The sequence below is a fragment of the Oryza brachyantha genome, chromosome 6 (genome assembly GCF_000231095.2).
Source record: "Oryza brachyantha chromosome 6, ObraRS2, whole genome shotgun sequence".
Taxonomy (NCBI): domain Eukaryota; kingdom Viridiplantae; phylum Streptophyta; class Magnoliopsida; order Poales; family Poaceae; genus Oryza; species Oryza brachyantha.
This window is the reverse complement of record NC_023168.2, coordinates 6,312,521-6,330,213: the sequence shown is the minus strand read 5'-3', so window position 1 is coordinate 6,330,213 and position 17,693 is coordinate 6,312,521. Positions and strand designations below refer to the sequence as shown.

The 17,693-nt window shown below is 42.3% G+C and overlaps 2 protein-coding genes across 2 annotated transcripts; both read left to right on the top strand.

Moving 5' to 3' along the window:
- The first annotated feature begins 3,600 nt into the window (after nucleotides 1–3,600).
- LOC102701364 lies at nucleotides 3,601–8,487 on the top strand. The gene is made up of 3 exons (XM_006656800.3): nucleotides 3,601–5,224; nucleotides 6,819–7,035; nucleotides 7,158–8,487. The coding sequence occupies exons 1-3, from the start codon at nucleotides 3,635–3,637 to the stop codon at nucleotides 7,523–7,525; spliced, it is 2,175 nt and encodes a 724-aa protein (XP_006656863.1). The 5' UTR covers nucleotides 3,601–3,634; the 3' UTR covers nucleotides 7,526–8,487.
- Nucleotides 8,488–10,513: 2,026 nt separating this feature from the next.
- On the top strand, nucleotides 10,514–16,638 carry LOC102714651 (asparagine synthetase [glutamine-hydrolyzing] 2). Its single transcript, XM_006655924.3, has 14 exons — nucleotides 10,514–10,735; nucleotides 11,914–12,052; nucleotides 12,366–12,461; nucleotides 12,569–12,710; nucleotides 13,995–14,090; nucleotides 14,282–14,376; nucleotides 14,469–14,630; nucleotides 14,775–14,855; nucleotides 14,941–15,162; nucleotides 15,328–15,462; nucleotides 15,557–15,637; nucleotides 15,733–15,819; nucleotides 15,950–16,057; nucleotides 16,141–16,638. The coding sequence occupies exons 1-14, from the start codon at nucleotides 10,656–10,658 to the stop codon at nucleotides 16,390–16,392; spliced, it is 1,776 nt and encodes a 591-aa protein (XP_006655987.2). The 5' UTR covers nucleotides 10,514–10,655; the 3' UTR covers nucleotides 16,393–16,638.
- The last annotated feature ends 1,055 nt before the right edge of the window (nucleotides 16,639–17,693 follow it).

Genomic DNA, 17,693 nt, shown 5'->3' with positions numbered 1-17,693 from the left:
TGAAGAAGGCATTTGATGTTAGCAAGGGGCAATATCAAAAGTTGTACAACTACCAAAAGAAATTCTTAGTAGCAACCCTGGTAGTACAGTGGTCATTATCAGAGTTATAGGAATTGAGCCACCTGTTTTTAAGAAGGTTTACATATGCCTAGAAGCATGCAAGCAAGGCTTTTTGGCCGGGTGCAGGAAGGTCATTGGTCTAGATGGTTGTTTCTTCAAAGGATGCACAAATGGGGAGCTCTTGTGTGCCATAGGAAGGGATGCAAACAATCAGATATATCCAATTGCTTGGGTAGTAGTGTACAAAGAGAACAATGAGGAATGGGACTGTTTTTGTGACCTTTTGTGTAGTGATTTGCAGGTTGGTGATGGAACAGATTGGGTGTTCATTTCTGACCAACAAAAGGTAATTTGCTAGGAATCATCAATCATGTACTTTGTTGTTGTTTGTAAATATTGATGATCTGTGATACTCAACTGTATTTTGCTATTTGCAGGGAATCATCAATGCTGTCTCCAAGTAGGCACAAGAGGCCGAGCACAGGAATTGTGCTAGGCATATATATGCCAACTGGAAGAGACATTTTAGTGCCAAAGAATATCAAAAGAAATTCTGGAAATGTGCCAAGGCTTCCAACAGAATCTTATTCAACAAGGCAAGGGCAAGGCTTGCACAACTCACCCCACCTGGAGCTCAAGCCATCTTGAACACCCATCCAGAGCATTGGAGCAGGGCTTGGTTCAAGTTAGGCTCTAACTGTGATTCAGTGGACAACAACATTTGTGAATCTTTCAACAAATGGATTTTAGAGGCTAGGTTCTTTCCTATCATCACCATGCTTGAGACCATTAGAAGGAAAGTCATGGTTAGAATTAGTGAACAAAAAACAGTGTCTGCTAGATGGAGTACTATCATTTGTCCTGGTATACTAAGGAAACTCAATGTCTACATAACTGAATCTGCTATGTGCCATGCTATATGCAATGGAGCTGATAGTTTTGAAGTAAAACACAATGAGCACAGGTTCATAGTCAACCTAGCCACCAAGGAATGTTCTTGCAGATATTGACAACTGTCTGGACTACCATGCCCACATGCTATAGCTTGCATATTCTATAGGACAAATTGTCTGGATGAGTGAATTGCTCCATGTTACTCAGTGGCAAAATTTAAGAAGACGTATGCACATTGCCTACAACCACTTGAGGGGGAGGCTAGTTGGCCACAAGATGAAAGAGAGCCACTCCATGCCCCAGGCTACATAAAAATGCCCGGGAGGCCTAGAATTGAGAGAAGGAGAGAGCCCAATGAGCCATCTAAACCAACTAAGGCCTCCAAATTTGGAATAATCATTAGGCGCAGGACCTGTAAGCAGCCTGGGCACAATAAGTCTAGTTGTCACAAGTACAGAACTGTTACTCCTTCTATGCCAACTGCATCCACTTCTGTACCAGCTAACCAAAACAGTAACAAAGCAGCTAATAACTTGGTGGTCTCAACTTCATCAAAGAGTACTGGTCAAAATAGGAAAAGAAAGGCAGTTGACCTCACTACCAGGACATCTGGGTACCATGCCAAGAAGAGATCAGCCTCTGTCCACAAGGTTTGTCTAATCTACTACAACTACTATCTTTATATTATGTCACTCACGTGCAACATTAATTTTTACATGTAGGCATCAAACAAATCCATCCCAACTATGAAGGTGGCAGCAAGTGCAAGGGTTTCAACCCAACAAGGTGGGTCTGCAAGTGTGGACCTTCAAGCAGTGGTGCCCCACTCCCAGTCATCAACAAGTGCATCAGTCAGGATAACTTCAGGGAAAGCAAGCGTGTTTGTTCAAGCTCAAGAACCTTCCATGGCCAGACCAAAGAAATCAACACCTTCTCCACTCATGATTCTACCCCCATGGGAAACAGATAGGCTGTGATTTTTAATTCACACCAGAAAACTAATTGCCACATTATGTGTATTGGTATGTGATGCCAAATTGTTATTTCAGCTATTGTATGATGTATTGCCAGACTCCTACAAGGTGGTTTATTTTGTTCTGCCACAGTACTAGGCACAAAACCTATGTAATATTGCCAGACTATTTGGATTCTGCCACGCTACTCGGCACAAAACCTCTGTAATATTGCAAACTATTTGAAACCTTGTTATCAATGTTTTGGCAAATGACTGGGCATCCACTTATGTTATTTGAATATGTTCTACACTTATATGAGTTCAAGCTTCAATTCACTTGTCATGTCTTATGTCAACTAAATAACTGCCTGGATTATACCAAATTTCATGCCAAAATTTACTCAAATTTCATACCAAAATTTACTCAACTTTCATGCCATAATTTACTCAACTTTCATGCCAAAATTTGACACCTTGCATCCATTGCTAACAGATCAAGTACAGAAACCACCTTACATCAATTGCTAACAAATCATACAGTACTACACATTAGATTGCAGCATCCATACCAGCAAACCAGAGCATTCCTAGCACCTAAACCAACTAAAAAGTTAGTTCTGGAATGCCACCAGAACACAAATCATAACAACACAGGCCACAACTAACTTCACAACCATACATCTTTGTTTCTCCAGCTTAGTGTTCTCTGCCTTCAAAGCTTCAATTTTGCATCCTGCTCCGACAGCACAAAAGACACAGCAGCCAGTTCATGCCTTGCTGCAGTACTCTCTGCCCACTCATTTTCTTCCTTCGGCCTCTATTCACCAAAAACGCGCTCGAGCTCATCCTTCTCTCTTCTCAGTGACAACACGGTATCTCGCAGATCATTCAACAACTCTCTCAGGAAACAACTTGCTGGGGGATCATACCATTCAAAGAAATTGCAGCCGGCTCCCTGAAGCAAATAGATGACCACAAGCTAAATCCCAACTCGCACAGAGGAAAAATTGAAATCATACAAACACTGACCCGATTGCGACATCTGTAGTATCGACGACCTGGGTTATCGACGCTCCACGAAACCCAACGAGTAGCTTTCGCACCACATCCACACATCACGGCCGGCTGGTACTCCAACGGGCCGACGCGAGGTTGGATGGGAGCACGATTTGTGCCATGGGAGGAGACCGATGAGCGTGCACTACACGAACTCGCCATCGCGCCGCTTGGATCCCTCTTCTCCTCGCCGCATCCTAGTCTCCAATCCATCGCCACCGTGGGCTCCAATCCTAGGGTTTGCACAGAGAGAGAGAGAGCGGGAGGTGAAACTGGGGCCGACGGCTAGCCAAACGGGAGAGACGGTACCGTCTATTAACTCCCCAATGGCACCTGACATATGGGTCCCACCATGCGCCACGTAAGCAAAACAAGGGTCAACTTGGGTCAATACAGTCTTGGACCTACAACTGACGGTTTCTACGGGGTGCATATATCTGGTATTCGACTTGTGGGATGAAATACAGACTCAGCATCATGTTGAGGGACGTAAATTGGACTTATTCCTAGACCGACCCGGGCATTTGGGCCGTTGTCTTTGGGGTTTTGGCCTTTTGGGCCCGCTGTCTACCTAGAGAGGAAAGGAAGGAGGTAAGAGGGGAAAAGGGGGAGAAACCCTAACAAAATTGGAGAACTTCAGTTACGGCTGCCGTGTACCGAGCCCCGATCATGGCCGGCCGACGGCTATGCGGCGGGAGCGACGGCGACAGCGTCGGCCCAAGCCCCTCCGATGGCTCGATTGAGGGCATGGCTCGCAACAGACGCGTGATTCTAGGGCTGATGTACGGGTACTACGAGGAGGCGCTCAACGCGCTGCCGCTGGGGCGCATGCCGGCGCTTGCCCGGCGCCTCCTTCACGCCGGCGTCTGCTTCGGCCTCGCCGACCCCGTCACCAACATCATCGCCAACACCCTACGCTTCGTCCCCGACGATGAAAGCGGCGATCCCGCGACCCGGCCCGAGTCCGACGGCGCCAGGAAGCGGAAGCGGAAGCGTGGGGCAAGAGGAGCGAGGGGGCAGGTCCTCTCCAAGATCGTCGCCGGCGACGGCCCCTACCCCCCGGAGGCCCCGACCATCGCGGAGCGCTCGCTGGAAGGCCTCACCACGTTCCTCACATCGTACTACCGCTATCTCCCCACCTGGGATGGGCTGCGCTACCTCTGCCTGGCCCGGGCCGATCTCCTCGCCGCCGTCCGCCTCATCGAGGCAGACCGCTGCCACCGTCGTAGGGACGGGTTCCACATCCGCTCACACGCCGTCCACGCTGCTCTTAGATGCGCCGCGCTGTCGGCGAGGCTGCCCAATGTCGATGCTTTCCTCACTGCCTCGGCTGTGCTAGCGTCTCCCCTCACCCTCATCCACACTGGGAATGCGCCTCGCCACCGCCGCCTCTCAATCCAAGACGTGACCAGATTATCCGGGTTGCTGGAGGAGCCACCCAATCTGAACAGTTCGAGCAATCCTATGGATGCTGCTGCTACGAGGTGCCATCACTACGACATGAAGAAGAAGGCTGCACCCACGCTGAGACCATCGCTCTGGGGACTTCTTCTTGACAGGATCCACGCTGCGTACCTCAAGGCGATTTCTCGGATGCCCATGAGAGATTTCCGCAGCTGTTACCACCATGGCCTCCTCAGAGCTGGCTACTGTTATGGCCCATTCGATCCCATCTCCAACATCATCGTCAACACTATATGGTATGACACCGCGTTCCCTGCACCAGAAGCGTACGAGCTCGATATGATCTGCACTCCGGTTCTCGTACGCATCGAGTCCCGGTCGTTGGTTGGCCTCATCAGCTTGATGCTTGTGTGTGTCTCTGGCCTATCTGAACATGAAGCCATGGTTTATTTGCTCAAGAGTGATCTGGAGCTTCCTCGAGCAATTCAGATGGCAGGACATAATGGATGTGACACATCTAGCTGGGATGCAACCGCTTATAAGGCTGCAGCAGATGCATCATATCATCCTGAAGTTGAGGCTTATGTGCAGTTTGCCATGGAATCGCTGCCTATGGTGCGGTCTGCTGTCACGGAGCTGTTGAGCACACGCACTCTCTCTTCCAGCAAGATTCGTAACCTCTGCAAGTTGTTATCATCTTCAATGAATTACCCTTACAAATCGTTGGAGCCAGCTGATGAGCTAACAGAGGATGCCTTGAAAATGGCCTCAAGCTACAAAGAGAACTACTTCTCTGAACAGAACTTTGTTCGCAAAAAGGTGGAAGCTACACTGCAGAGCTATGAGCAAGCTAAGGTTAGTTCCTGTCCCACAACTTTAGCCTTAAGTGTCATGCATACCCTCCACGGCATTACAGTTTAATGTGCATGGTTGTAAAATCAGTTGTTTGGTCCAGCCCATTATTCATTTTTGTTATCTCTAGGATATTGGGGTGATACAATAAATCTATCTTCTGTTTTGCTTGGATGACATACAATTAGATCCCTGGACTTGAAGTAGCAGGCTTTGAGTAAACCCATGTTTGTCCACACCACCTCCACAATTTCATCGTCCGCCCCTATCGTGACACCACCAGAGTGCCCTCTTAAAAGAAGACCTTTTGCACAAACCTCTTTTGGGAGTACCTTCCAGGGATAGTTGTACGGGGCCTCCTTCAGCTTGCATAGATATTGGAGTACTAGTCCTTTGAGGGCATGCACAATGCAGTGACATGGCAAGTGGTTCTGGCCCTCCACATGAGCATCCAGTGCCACCTCAGTTGAGAGTGCGTCTCCGCAGAGCTCCTCGCATCCTGCAGAGGGCACTCATGCCTCATTAGTGTTGTCAGAGTGAGGGCACTTGGGACGGGTCGAGCATGCATTGGCAGACGAAGGGGGGATAAGATGCGACCAGTAGACCTCACTAGCACTACCGCTGTCGTTGCCCGCGCTGGAGCTGTCGTCGCCGCTCGCCCATCCACCGCCGCCGATGGCTGCGCTGGATCCGCTGCCACTAGGGAGAGGAAGACGCCAGAGAGGAGAGAGGAGGTTGCCGGAGGTAGGGTTGGGGACTGGGGTGGGATGGAGGGATATAGATGCAATAACTTTTTATTTGAATATTTGTTACTACCTCCATTTCATATTGTAAAACTTTCTAGCTTTGCCTAAATTCATTAATTGATGAATGTATATAATTTATATATATGTCTAGATTCATTAGCATCCATATGAATCTAGCCAATGCTAGAAAGTGTATAAATTTGTACATACTTTAAATAAAAAATAAAACAATGGGTATATGAAAATGGGATGGGCTGACATGGAAAATTTTAATGGGTCCCACCATAAATGACTTGCATTGTAGAGAGGGTGGTTTCATCCCACGTGACACCCAGAACCACTCCTATAGAGTGGCTTGCATTATGCATGCCCTGAGTTATTGTCCCCTAGCCCGCTAGCCACCAGAGGTCTGTTATGAGTTTTAGTTACAATTTGGCTCTCCCTGAAATCTACCACTTCCTTCTGAACTTCTTGGTGGATTACCTCTCCTTGATCGTCACCTGCACATTCCTCTACACATACGACCAGACTTCACAAACTTCTACAGGTTGCTTGAGTGATCTTCCTTTCTTCTCCTTAGAGCCATCACTTCCATGATCAGCTTTCTGATTTACAAGGACATGCACCATCTCTGAAAAATTATGGATTGTGTCGACCTTAGTAACAGTTTAGCAGATGGGGAAGCGTGTGTACAAAAGACGAGAAATAATCTGGAGATAAGCTGCACAAAAGACCTCAGAGTTTGCTTTATTTCCTTTGAAGCTATGCTCTTCATATTCTCATCATAGCTAAACTTATTTGCATGCTTAATATCTATGTATTTGATTGTTTTTTTACACTTGTGACTGTAGGAACAGTATGAACTTCGTTTCATTTGCACTGTAAATAAGTGTGTGGGTAGAAAAAGTTTTAGAGACTCAAAGCATCCGTATTCGCATGTCAACTTTTGGGCGAGTGCAAAACATGGTGCAAATCTTACCTTATTTTTTGCCCAAGTCAGTAATGATGATGAAGATAAGCAAGATGACTGGTCCTTTTGCCAGCCTGTGTTAAGTCTCTCAACAAACGGTGCGTCTTATTTACTACACGGCGTATTTTTAGCAATTAACCTATGTATTTTAATTCCTTATGTTTCTCTGTTGAATCTCATTGATTATGTTCTCTTTTATGTTTTCTTTTCCTCCCAAAAGCTCGTTGCTGCTATTGCGAGTTTCAAGGGACGAGGATTCTGCATCCAATTCAGAGTTACTGTGGAGGTGCCATGGATTTCGAGAAGATGGCTCTGGGGACACATACTATGGACAATGAGGGAATCATCAGTCATGGGAAGCTAATAGCTTGCGGAGTGGGCATATGTGGAGAGGACTACATCTATTTTGATCCTGCTAGGGACGTCAAGTTTATCCAAGCTTTTAACCGTTCTGCTTGGGCAGCGAAACTTAACTGGGGAGATGAAATTAGGAGAATCAAAGATTCAGAAAAGAAAAAGAAATTAGGAGAGCCAGACGAGGTGAAGAAAGATCATACAGCAAATGTTTCCATACTGATGTCTTGGTAGGACAAGGGTGAGCATGTACTTAAGTGGTACCCCTAGCAAATTTCCAATCTCATGTTACTTTCTAGCATATATGTCCATGTACTGGATTTTAAGGTGTGAGCTAGCTCAATTTAAATATTGGTGCAAATCTGACGTTAGTTGAAATAGAAATTTCACACGAATCGCATAGAAATTGCGTGCTACCATGCTTACTTCCTATATGTGATATGTAGGGAAAAAAACTTGTAGTTCATAGCTAGCAACAGAATAATATTGCTTCTACTGTTTAGTCATTATACTTCTCTCGTGTTTTTGCAAGTTTGTAGTAACTCCCTCCATTCTGGTTAGCACCATCTTTGGCTCTCCCCTGCCTTTGGAGTGCAGAGGTGGCATGGCTGAAGGGGAGTATTTCTCAAAGGCCAGAAGGCAGCATGTTCTGTTCTTGGCATAAATAGAGACATCTGCATTACAATTTCCAATCCCTTTTCAATCTTTTACTTTCCAGGATATTATATTGAGTGTTTCTCTCCAAAGTGATAGCATTAGTGACTCAAATGCAGGGGTTACCAATATTTCTGTTTCGTTTTGCCATATTTTGCTTTGCTATTGATGGTTATATTTGTACTTTGAGCCATCTAGAGTATGAAAAGAGTTGATTGTTTGTATCTTCATACCTGCAACCAGCAGATCATGGATCAATCATCTCTTGAAAGCACCAACAAAAGTTTATGCAGTTTTCATTTTATAGCAGCTTTCTATTGAAGATAATAATTGATTACCATCGAGGGTGTGGTTCACTGCATCAAATTCCAAACTTATCTCCTTATGGAGAATATTGATGAGTGGAAACTGGAAAGCCAATGCCATTCAGAAGAATCGTCCTTCTGTTATAATTCTGAAATGTTTAAGTTTATGAAGTTCAGAAGAGGACTCAATGCATGCTGCTTTTTATGAATTGCTTATGCATGCTGCACTCACTAACTCAAGTTTATCAATTTTTATAGAGCATTTTACCATTCTTGAGATGACATCTTGAAGTATCATATTTTGTGTAAAAAATGGGTATCACTAGGTACCTTCTCAAATACCATAAAATTTGGAGGCACTGATAAGAGTGGTATATACACTGCTATCAGGATTGCCATCTTGCTCACCAGCTGAATCCTATGGAGGTTTTGATTGGTGAATCCTGAATGCAGCTGAGAGCCTGAAACATGATCTTGTGCTTTGGCTTCCAGGTACAGCAGCAGCTACTACCTGACTAGTAATGCACTGATGCTGCTGTGGAATTTCAATTTTCAAATCCTCTAGCCAAACAATTTCGCTCAGTCCAAGAAGGCAAGAAGATTCCATCATGTCACAAGAGAATCAAACGAAAGCCAAACTTGTACCTATCAAAACCAGACTATACCGTGGGTACACGACCGTGCCGTTTGGAATGCTCTCTGTAAACCGTACGCGGTATAGACTTTCCCTGCATCTTGCTCGTACACAGATCGATTCCTTGCCTGGATGCAGTTCACCCATGGTGACGGCTTTTTTCCAAACATATATTTACAAATAAAAATTAATTTGTGAATAAAATTTTATATATATAGCAATCTAAAAGCTATAACTGAAAAATAAACTACAATAAAAAATCTTAAAATCAACTTATAATCATAAACAAAAGAAGATTATAAACAAAAGAAAAGAAAAGATGAGGCTGCATCTTCACACCAGCACTGCTAACGCTAACGACTTGCTGTGGCACTTCACCTTTGTTTGTAATGCTCCGGTTGTGACCTTCAGAACTGTATTGTATCGGACTCTTGCCGCAAGTCCAAGATACCCGGATGATCGGAGAACACAAATACACTCGATATTTCGGCAACTCCTTGCGTATAAATCAAAATTTAAATTTTAAAACTTAATATAAAATTTATAATTATAGTTTATTTGATAACATTTGTTTATATAACAGTATTCGAATAAAAGTTTTATCAACAAAATATTTATAATTACTAATTATTTTGTACATACTAAGAGAGGATTAAAAATATTATAAGCGAACCGGATTCCCCATAAGAGACATGACAGCTGTTGCTGTCTAGAAATCTCTCTTCTCATCCTCTCTTCAATCTATAAGATTCCGGACCAAAAGGCACATATGCTTTCGTAATCCTCGATACTGTCTGTATTGTGGCTAATCAGCACCGTCTTTATTTTAATACAATTCAGGTTAGGAAACTCGCTCTTCCCATGAATTGTCTTAAGAAACTAAAAATAAGGTTTACGCCATCTATACAAAAGACAAATCGATCACATAGAAATGACGTTCCTAGATTTATCACTAAAACAAACCATCGTAACATATAACAACTCATCTTATTTAAAACCTTAATTGGATAAATAATACAGTATATTGCTACCTATCAAAATAGCATATAGAAAAGAAAACCGTATCTAAGTCCAAAGTAGTTATAATTTAGGACTAAAGGAATCGTATCGCGTATCCTCACAGCCATGTATGAACCACACATCGTATCAGCGCGACGATATCCTGAACGTTATCCTTTCATCCACGCAGGAAATGCATCATGTACCAAGTAATCAGACACTCAGACGAACAAACCCAACTTTTTCAGAAGAAAAAAAAAAGGAGAGAAAAAAAAAACTAAGGCCAGCCCACAGCCCAGAGCCCACTAGCTCGGCGCGGCTGGCCCACAACTTCCTGGAATCCGCATCCGCCGCCTCACGTGGACGGCCAGAATCACCGCGCGCGCGCCGGTCCAAGATTCCCCGGAGCTTCCAAACCCACGCGCCGCCACTCTACCCTCCCCCCGCTGCCACCCGGGCCCCACGCGGTGGCCGACCCCACGTGTCACCCACCGTGGGCCGCCTCCCCCGCGCGGGGCCCGCCCAGATTAGGCAGCCGCCCTCGCGGTGCGGTACGTGCGCTGCGCACGCAGCTTATTAACCTCGCGATTAGCGGCTCGCAAAGCCCTAATTAGATCCCCCACCACACCACCTCCCTAAACCCCATCCCCGTGACGCGACGCGAGGGATTCCCTTCCATTTCTGAGGCGGCTTCTCTTGGGTGGCGTCACGAGGCGGCGCCGCTTGGAGAGAGAGAGAGGGAGAGAGAGGGGAGCGGCGGCGGCGGGCAACCATGTGTGGCATCCTCGCCGTCCTCGGCGTCGCGGAGGTCTCCCTCGCCAAGCGCGCGCGGATCATCGAGCTCTCCCGCCGGTAGCGGCTTGCGCCCCCGCCCTGCTCATCCCTTTTCGTGTGTTTGTTTTGTTGATTCGTCGGTTTGGGTTGGGTGGATTGGATTCGCCGCCGCTGTTGGATTGGTCGTGCTGCGGGTGCCGTCCTGTTTTTTTTTTTAAATTTCGATTATTAAATTGCTCCGTGAAAAAAGGGGGTCATGCGGCTGATTCAACGTGGTCGAATGGTTTGTCGGAATTTTGCGCTGGTTGAGACGGAGGTTGTTTATGGGTAAATCCGGCGCTTGCTTTGGGTTGTAAATTTGGGAGAGCTGTGGTGCATCACTAATGGCGGTCTGTTGGACGGAGGATGACTCCACTGGTTAGGAGCGTGTTTATATGATTATATCGTGTAAGCCTATAAGGAGAGAAGAGTAGATAAGGATTTTGGAATGGCGACATGGAGTGTGTTATCTATGTAGTGTAGGTAGGCAGGTCACAATCCTCAGAGTTTTCTTTTAGAAATGAGGAGTTATCCACAAGTTTTATTTTCACAAGATGCCCCTGCTTCATGCTCTTGCATGGTAATGCCATTAAAATGATGCTGATTTCAATTTGATTAAAATGTGGTATTATATACCTCAAATGTAGCATATGCTTCTGTGATGTGCCTCTTGTGCTTGCCGTGGCAAGGTTCTGATTTAAAATAAGAAACGGTGATAAAATGGGCTTAACAATCATTAAAAGTTTGTCAGCTTTGTTTTGCCTGGAATCCTATTGTTATGAGAAATTGAGAAGTTAGGCATGCTAGCTTGGAGTTATGCTATGGATTGTCAATGTGTATAAAATGCATCTTTCAGTGCATAAATAATATGTAGGGAGATTAATCAGATCTTGAGGAACTGAATGGTTGTAGTTTCTTTTTGTTGGCAATTTTAACATCCTTGAGAAAGTTCCTATAGGTACCAAAATTTTATAACTTTTGGTACCTCAAAGTACAAAGTACCTGGAGCTACCAAATTTTACACTAGAAAATATGGTACCTCCTGATATTTTCTCAAGAATGATAACTTTAATCTTCTTATATATGTCCTTATCAGTGCGAGTAATTCTGTACATAAATTGAGATCTTCTGGTATGATTAGTACTAGCTTGTTGAAGACTCAAGGCATGCTGCATTTGATGAACTGCTCACTAACTCAAGTTTGCCATTTTTCATAGGTTACGGCATAGAGGCCCTGATTGGAGTGGTATACACTGCTATCAGGATTGCTATCTTGCACACCAGCGGTTGGCGATTGTTGATCCCACATCTGGAGACCAGCCATTGTACAATGAGGAGAAATCCGTTGTTGTGACAGTATGTACCTTGACTGCTACTAATTTTGCATTGTTCCATTCACTCTTTTTGCACACTCTGCACAATTTTTAATGTTTTTATGTTTGAACACATGATTTTTTTTCACTTTTGCACTTTTGGCAAGTGGCAACTAGAGTGTTTCTGAAATGTTTAGTCATGTGATTTGCCATCAAGCTAACCGCCGAATCGCATCTTGTAATGGCAAAGTTTTTTAATCAACAAGATGTCCTGTAACGAAATCAACAGAAGAAAATATGTTTCCTTATTATAGTTTCTGTGGTACTACATCTGATCTTGTAGTTGGCGTATCCAGGTGAATGGAGAGATCTACAACCATGAAGAGTTGAAAGCTAACCTGAAATCCCATAACTTCCAAACTGCTAGCGATTGTGAAGTTATTGCTCATCTGGTAAGTTACATGTCTCATTGTTGCACTTTGTTTTGTGCTATTGATATTTTCATCTAAGCATCGTTCCTTGGGTATTGACGCCTTTTCATATTGATTGTTTTTCACAGTATGAGGAATATGGAGAGGAATTCGTGGATATGTTGGATGGGATGTTCGCTTTTGTTCTTCTTGACACACGTGATAAAAGCTTCATTGCAGCCCGTGATGCTATTGGCATCTGTCCTTTATACATGGGCTGGGGTCTTGATGGTACGTGTAGTAATACAGTGGTCCACATTTTCCCACTGGTTTGTTTGGTTATACCACTGTGTCATTACCTAGTTACTGCTTCAAGGCTATGGTTCAAAATGATTCTTGCTGGAACCAACTTTCTCTGTTTGATCAACAAGGAGAAAACTAATGTCAGATAATTGAAATACAAATTATAATAACAATTAGAAATACCATCAATATTGTAAGATTGGAGCAGTAGTTACTGGATCCCAATTTTGACAAATGAAATAGGTGCATATCCTAATCTCTTGGATGGTCAGATTATTAATATAAGAGAGTCACTTAATTGTTACTCTCGTTGTCACGGTCTTCGAGATGCTATTTTGACCGATAATATTTGTAAAAGTAAATTATTTTAAGTAAAAGGAGTTGCATATTACTACCTCCGTTTCATATTGTAAGAATTTCTAGTACTGTATAGATTCATATGGATGCTAACAAATCTAGACATGTATAAACAATATACATGTATATTAATCAATAGATGAATCTAAACATGGTCAAAAGTCTTACAATATGAAACGGAGAGAGTATGATAGTTTGTTTAATGATAAATCTAGTAATACCATTCTTGCATGGTCAATCTTTTTTTTTGTTATTAATAGTCAGTCTAAAATGTTTGAGTTAGCACTATTCTAAATAGTTATATCTTGGGACAGAGGGAGTGATTATTTTCTTGAGAAGTCTATCAAATCTGCACTTTTAAGCTTGCAGATAGAAGTTCTGGTTTGATACCCGTTGCTACAAAGAAACTTAAGGTCTATTCCTTTTAGACCCGAATATGTGATAGTGGACCCTTGCCCAAGGTTTTTGTTGCCCAAGCCCATAAAAGCACAAAGCAAAGACAATATAATATATTTGTTGGAAGATGCACCCTTTTCCTTTGATATGTTTGGAAATATACTGTCCCCTTGTCTTGGTTGCCAAAGTCACACTTTAGCTTGCAGAACAAAAGTTCTGGTTTTGGTACATGTTCCTTCAAAGAAAATCGTCACTAGCCATGAAGTAGGATTCTTCTTGGATCTAATATTGGCACCCTTGTTCATAGTCTTTATTGCCAAGCCTATAAAAACACAGAAAACAGTATAATGTCCTTGTTTGAAAAGACACCTTTTCCTTTCATATGTCTGGAAATATTATTTCTCCTTTTCATCAAATATTGGCTAGTGAATATTGGAACCTGATTAGTTTGGCATTATTGCCTTTCTGGATTTTTATTAGTCTGCTTGGTGCTAATTTATAGGTGTATTGAGTTTTCAGGTTCGGTTTGGTTTTCATCAGAGATGAAGGCATTAAGTGATGATTGCGAGCGATTCATAACCTTTCCCCCCGGGCACCTGTACTCGAGCAAAACAGGTGTGCTTTTATATTTCATTTGTGACATACTGACAGTATCGTCCAACAGTTGATATCAGAAGTGCAGTTTTAGGCCCTGAAGACAGGAAAAAAGGAAGACAAAAGTCACAAAATAATGAAAACTATTATAATGTTGCAAATATCATTTCTTTGTCTACGATTGCTGACTTGTCATCTAATATCCACCCTAGGTAGCCTAAGGAGATGGTACAATCCACCATGGTTTTCTGAAAGCATTCCCTCCACCCCGTATAATCCTCTTCTTCTCCGACAGAGCTTTGAGAAGGTATATCCCATTCTCATATATGACTGATCTATGTGTGCCATAATGCAGCATAAGTAAATGATTTTATCTTACATAATATGTAAATTCTGCAGGCTATTATTAAGAGGCTAATGACTGATGTGCCATTTGGTGTTCTCTTGTCTGGTGGGCTTGACTCTTCTTTGGTTGCATCTGTTGTTTCACGGCACTTGGCAGAGGCAAAAGTTGCCGCACAGTGGGGAAACAAACTGCATACGTTTTGCATTGGCTTGAAAGTAAGTTTCTTAAGTATTAGGTACTATCGTTGCAAAGATTTCCACTTTTTACCTGTGTTGCTGGTGTTCTGAGATTTTTGAAAGAAAATGAGTTTTTTTAATGGAGTCACAAACGATCCATTTCTTCATTGCTCCTTTTTGTAGGGTTCTCCTGATCTTAGAGCTGCTAAGGAAGTTGCAGATTACCTTGGTACCGTCCATCATGAACTCCACTTCACAGTGCAGGTTCTTTATCTGTTCATTTCTTTTCACAGCAAGAAAAAAAAAATCTTTTGAAGTTCTGATTTATTATTGTAAGAAATGAAAACAGGAAGGCATTGATGCTTTGGAGGAAGTCATTTACCATATTGAGACATTTGATGTAACGACAATAAGAGCAAGCACCCCAATGTTCTTGATGTCACGTAAGATAAAATCTTTGGGTGTGAAGATGGTTCTTTCGGGAGAAGGTTCTGATGAAATATTTGGCGGTTACCTTTATTTTCACAAGGCACCAAACAAGAAGGAATTCCATGAGGAAACATGTCGGAAGGTAATCAAGGAAAAATTTCATTGATTAATCTGTTTCTTCATAATCAGCTGAATATATCCTGGAAGCATTTGTGGTGCACTTCTAGTTTAGCTGCTTATTCAGTTGGTGTTTATGCACATTACAGTGGCTGATCTAGTTACAAGAGTTATTTTGCTTGACCTTTAGATTAAAGCCCTCCATTTATATGATTGCTTGAGAGCGAACAAATCAACTTCTGCATGGGGTGTTGAGGCCCGTGTTCCATTCCTTGACAAAAACTTCATCAATGTAGCTATGGACATTGATCCTGAATGGAAAATGGTACAGTGCACACTGGGCGCCAACTTTTATTGCATTTATATTTCTTATATTGTACCAGTAAATTTTCTGACACTTATTATCCTGTAAATTTTAGATAAGACGTGATCTTGGCCGCATTGAGAAATGGGTTCTCCGCAATGCATTTGATGACGAGGAGAAACCTTATTTACCTAAGGTTTCAGAAAGTTATTTTTTTTATTCAAATTCGATCTGTAAACTGCATTAACTCCGGAATGTGCTCAAACTTGTAATTTATTTATTTTTTCGCAGCATATTCTATACAGGCAAAAGGAACAATTCAGTGATGGTGTTGGGTACAGTTGGATTGATGGATTGAAGGATCATGCGAACGAACATGTATTCTGTCTTTTCTTTTTCAAACCACTGCCAAGTTGGCGGTTTTCCTTTTGTTTTTTTCAACCGATGGTTTGTTCCATTTTTTTTCTGACTTGAACTGGATTTCACAATTTTTTCTTCTTATTTTCAGGTATCAGATTCCATGATGATGAACGCTAGCTTTGTTTACCCAGAGAACACACCTGCTACAAAAGAAGCCTACTATTATAGGACAATATTTGAGAAATTCTTCCCCAAGGCATGAAAGATACTAATCAATGTTTGCTCTTGTCATGCTATACTGAGCTGTGCCTCCAGTTAATTACTTTTTATTTCATGCAGAATGCTGCTAGATTGACAGTGCCGGGAGGTCCTAGCGTGGCATGCAGCACTGCTAAAGCTGTTGAATGGGATGCAACCTGGTCCAAAAACCTTGATCCATCTGGTCGTGCTGCTCTTGGTGTTCATGATGCTGCATATGAAGATACTCTAGAGAAATCTCCTGCCTCTGCCAAACCTGTGTCAGATAACGGCTTTAGTCCGGCCCTTGGGGAAAGCATAGTCAAAACCGTTGCTTCAGCCACTGCCGTTTAACTTTCTATGGTCGCATAAAATGCTGTTGTTTGTTCTAACAAAAGCTGTAGTTTGTTGGTTTAATTCCAGCGTCGTTCAGATCTTGTTAGTTTCTTAAATTATCTAATGGGGACATGATGCTTTTCCTGGCTTGTTAGTTTCTGTATGCTGGTCATCATGTATGTTTTCTTCCTTTTTCAATATGCAAACTGTTTTATCATCTCTTGTAAATATGTCGACTGATACCCTCAAGTTGCTTTTGGTCTGGAATAGTTATTTATCTTGATGTTCTCCTGAGTGCCTGGGAATTGAAATATGTTATGCAGTATGCGTATTGTTAGGGCGCAAGGCTTCTGAATTGGATACTGCGCCTGATTTTTTTGGTTCAGGAGCGCCCCCCCTCCTACCGAATTTTATTTTTTAAAATATTTTTAATAAATAATTTTATTACTAAACCTTAGAGAAAAAATATTTTCACTTTATGAATCTTTTGTCCAGGCCACTAAGGTGTGCAAGGGTTTCGAGGAGTAGAAGGCTTCAATGAATTGGGAAGAAGAGGAGCACTAACCTCATCACTATCGAGAAGAAATCCTAGCCCTGCAGATGGAGATAAACGGGAAGATCGCATTCATTAATGGATTAGGATATTATAGATTAGGTTTAAAATTGTTGGATTAGAAGGAAGTAGTGCAATCAGAAAACGTAACGAATTGGATAAGATCGGAAGAGAGGCCCTATTGTTAATGAGAATAGTAAGTCACTATCGCTACTTCTCTACTTTGACACAGGATCACATCACTGCCGATCCTTCGGAATGTTTGTTACATTGTCTTAAAAATATTTTTTTAGTCATAAAATTATTTATTAAAAATATTTAAAAAAATTAAGGCTGAGACTCGTGGATCTATCTTGGACCTTTGTCAAGTGTGTGGAACTGTGAATCTGTTCTTTGATGGTGATTTGTGCCTGTGTTCTTTATTTGGTTTGTCATATAATCGAAGGAAAATATTGTTAAGTATGAGGTGGAACTTATGAAATTCCTTGAATTTAAACTTGCAGAGTTCCATTTAAGATTTTATGAAATTTGATAGTGTGTCTTGGTGTTCAGTGAAACTAAGAAAATCTAAAAAAATGACATTGACAAATGTATAAGTCTAAGAAATATCATTGATGAGTACGAGTTCTACGAAATATCATTATACAAACGATTTTGTCTGAAAAATACCATCGTCATTAGGGTTCGTATATTTATATCGTTAAATACATTGGTTATACTATAACACTTAACAAAGAAATGCTAACAGAATTATAACATTTTTTAA

What these genes read in the sequence shown, in the direction of transcription:
- LOC102701364 (XM_006656800.3), top strand. Translation starts at nt 3,635, where the DNA reads ATGGCCGGCCGACGGCTATGCGGCGGGAGCGACGGCGACAGCGTCGGC. An exon ending in AGAGCTATGAGCAAGCTAAG is followed by an intron (nt 5,225 to 6,818) that starts GTTAGTTCCTGT and finishes TTGTGACTGTAG; the next exon opens with GAACAGTATGAACTTCGTTT. An exon ending in GTTAAGTCTCTCAACAAACG is followed by an intron (nt 7,036 to 7,157) that starts GTGCGTCTTATT and finishes TCCTCCCAAAAG; the next exon opens with CTCGTTGCTGCTATTGCGAG.
- LOC102714651 (XM_006655924.3), top strand. Translation starts at nt 10,656, where the DNA reads ATGTGTGGCATCCTCGCCGTCCTCGGCGTCGCGGAGGTCTCCCTCGCC. An exon ending in GTGAAGTTATTGCTCATCTG is followed by an intron (nt 12,462 to 12,568) that starts GTAAGTTACATG and finishes TGTTTTTCACAG; the next exon opens with TATGAGGAATATGGAGAGGA. An exon ending in ATGAGGAAACATGTCGGAAG is followed by an intron (nt 15,163 to 15,327) that starts GTAATCAAGGAA and finishes CTTGACCTTTAG; the next exon opens with ATTAAAGCCCTCCATTTATA.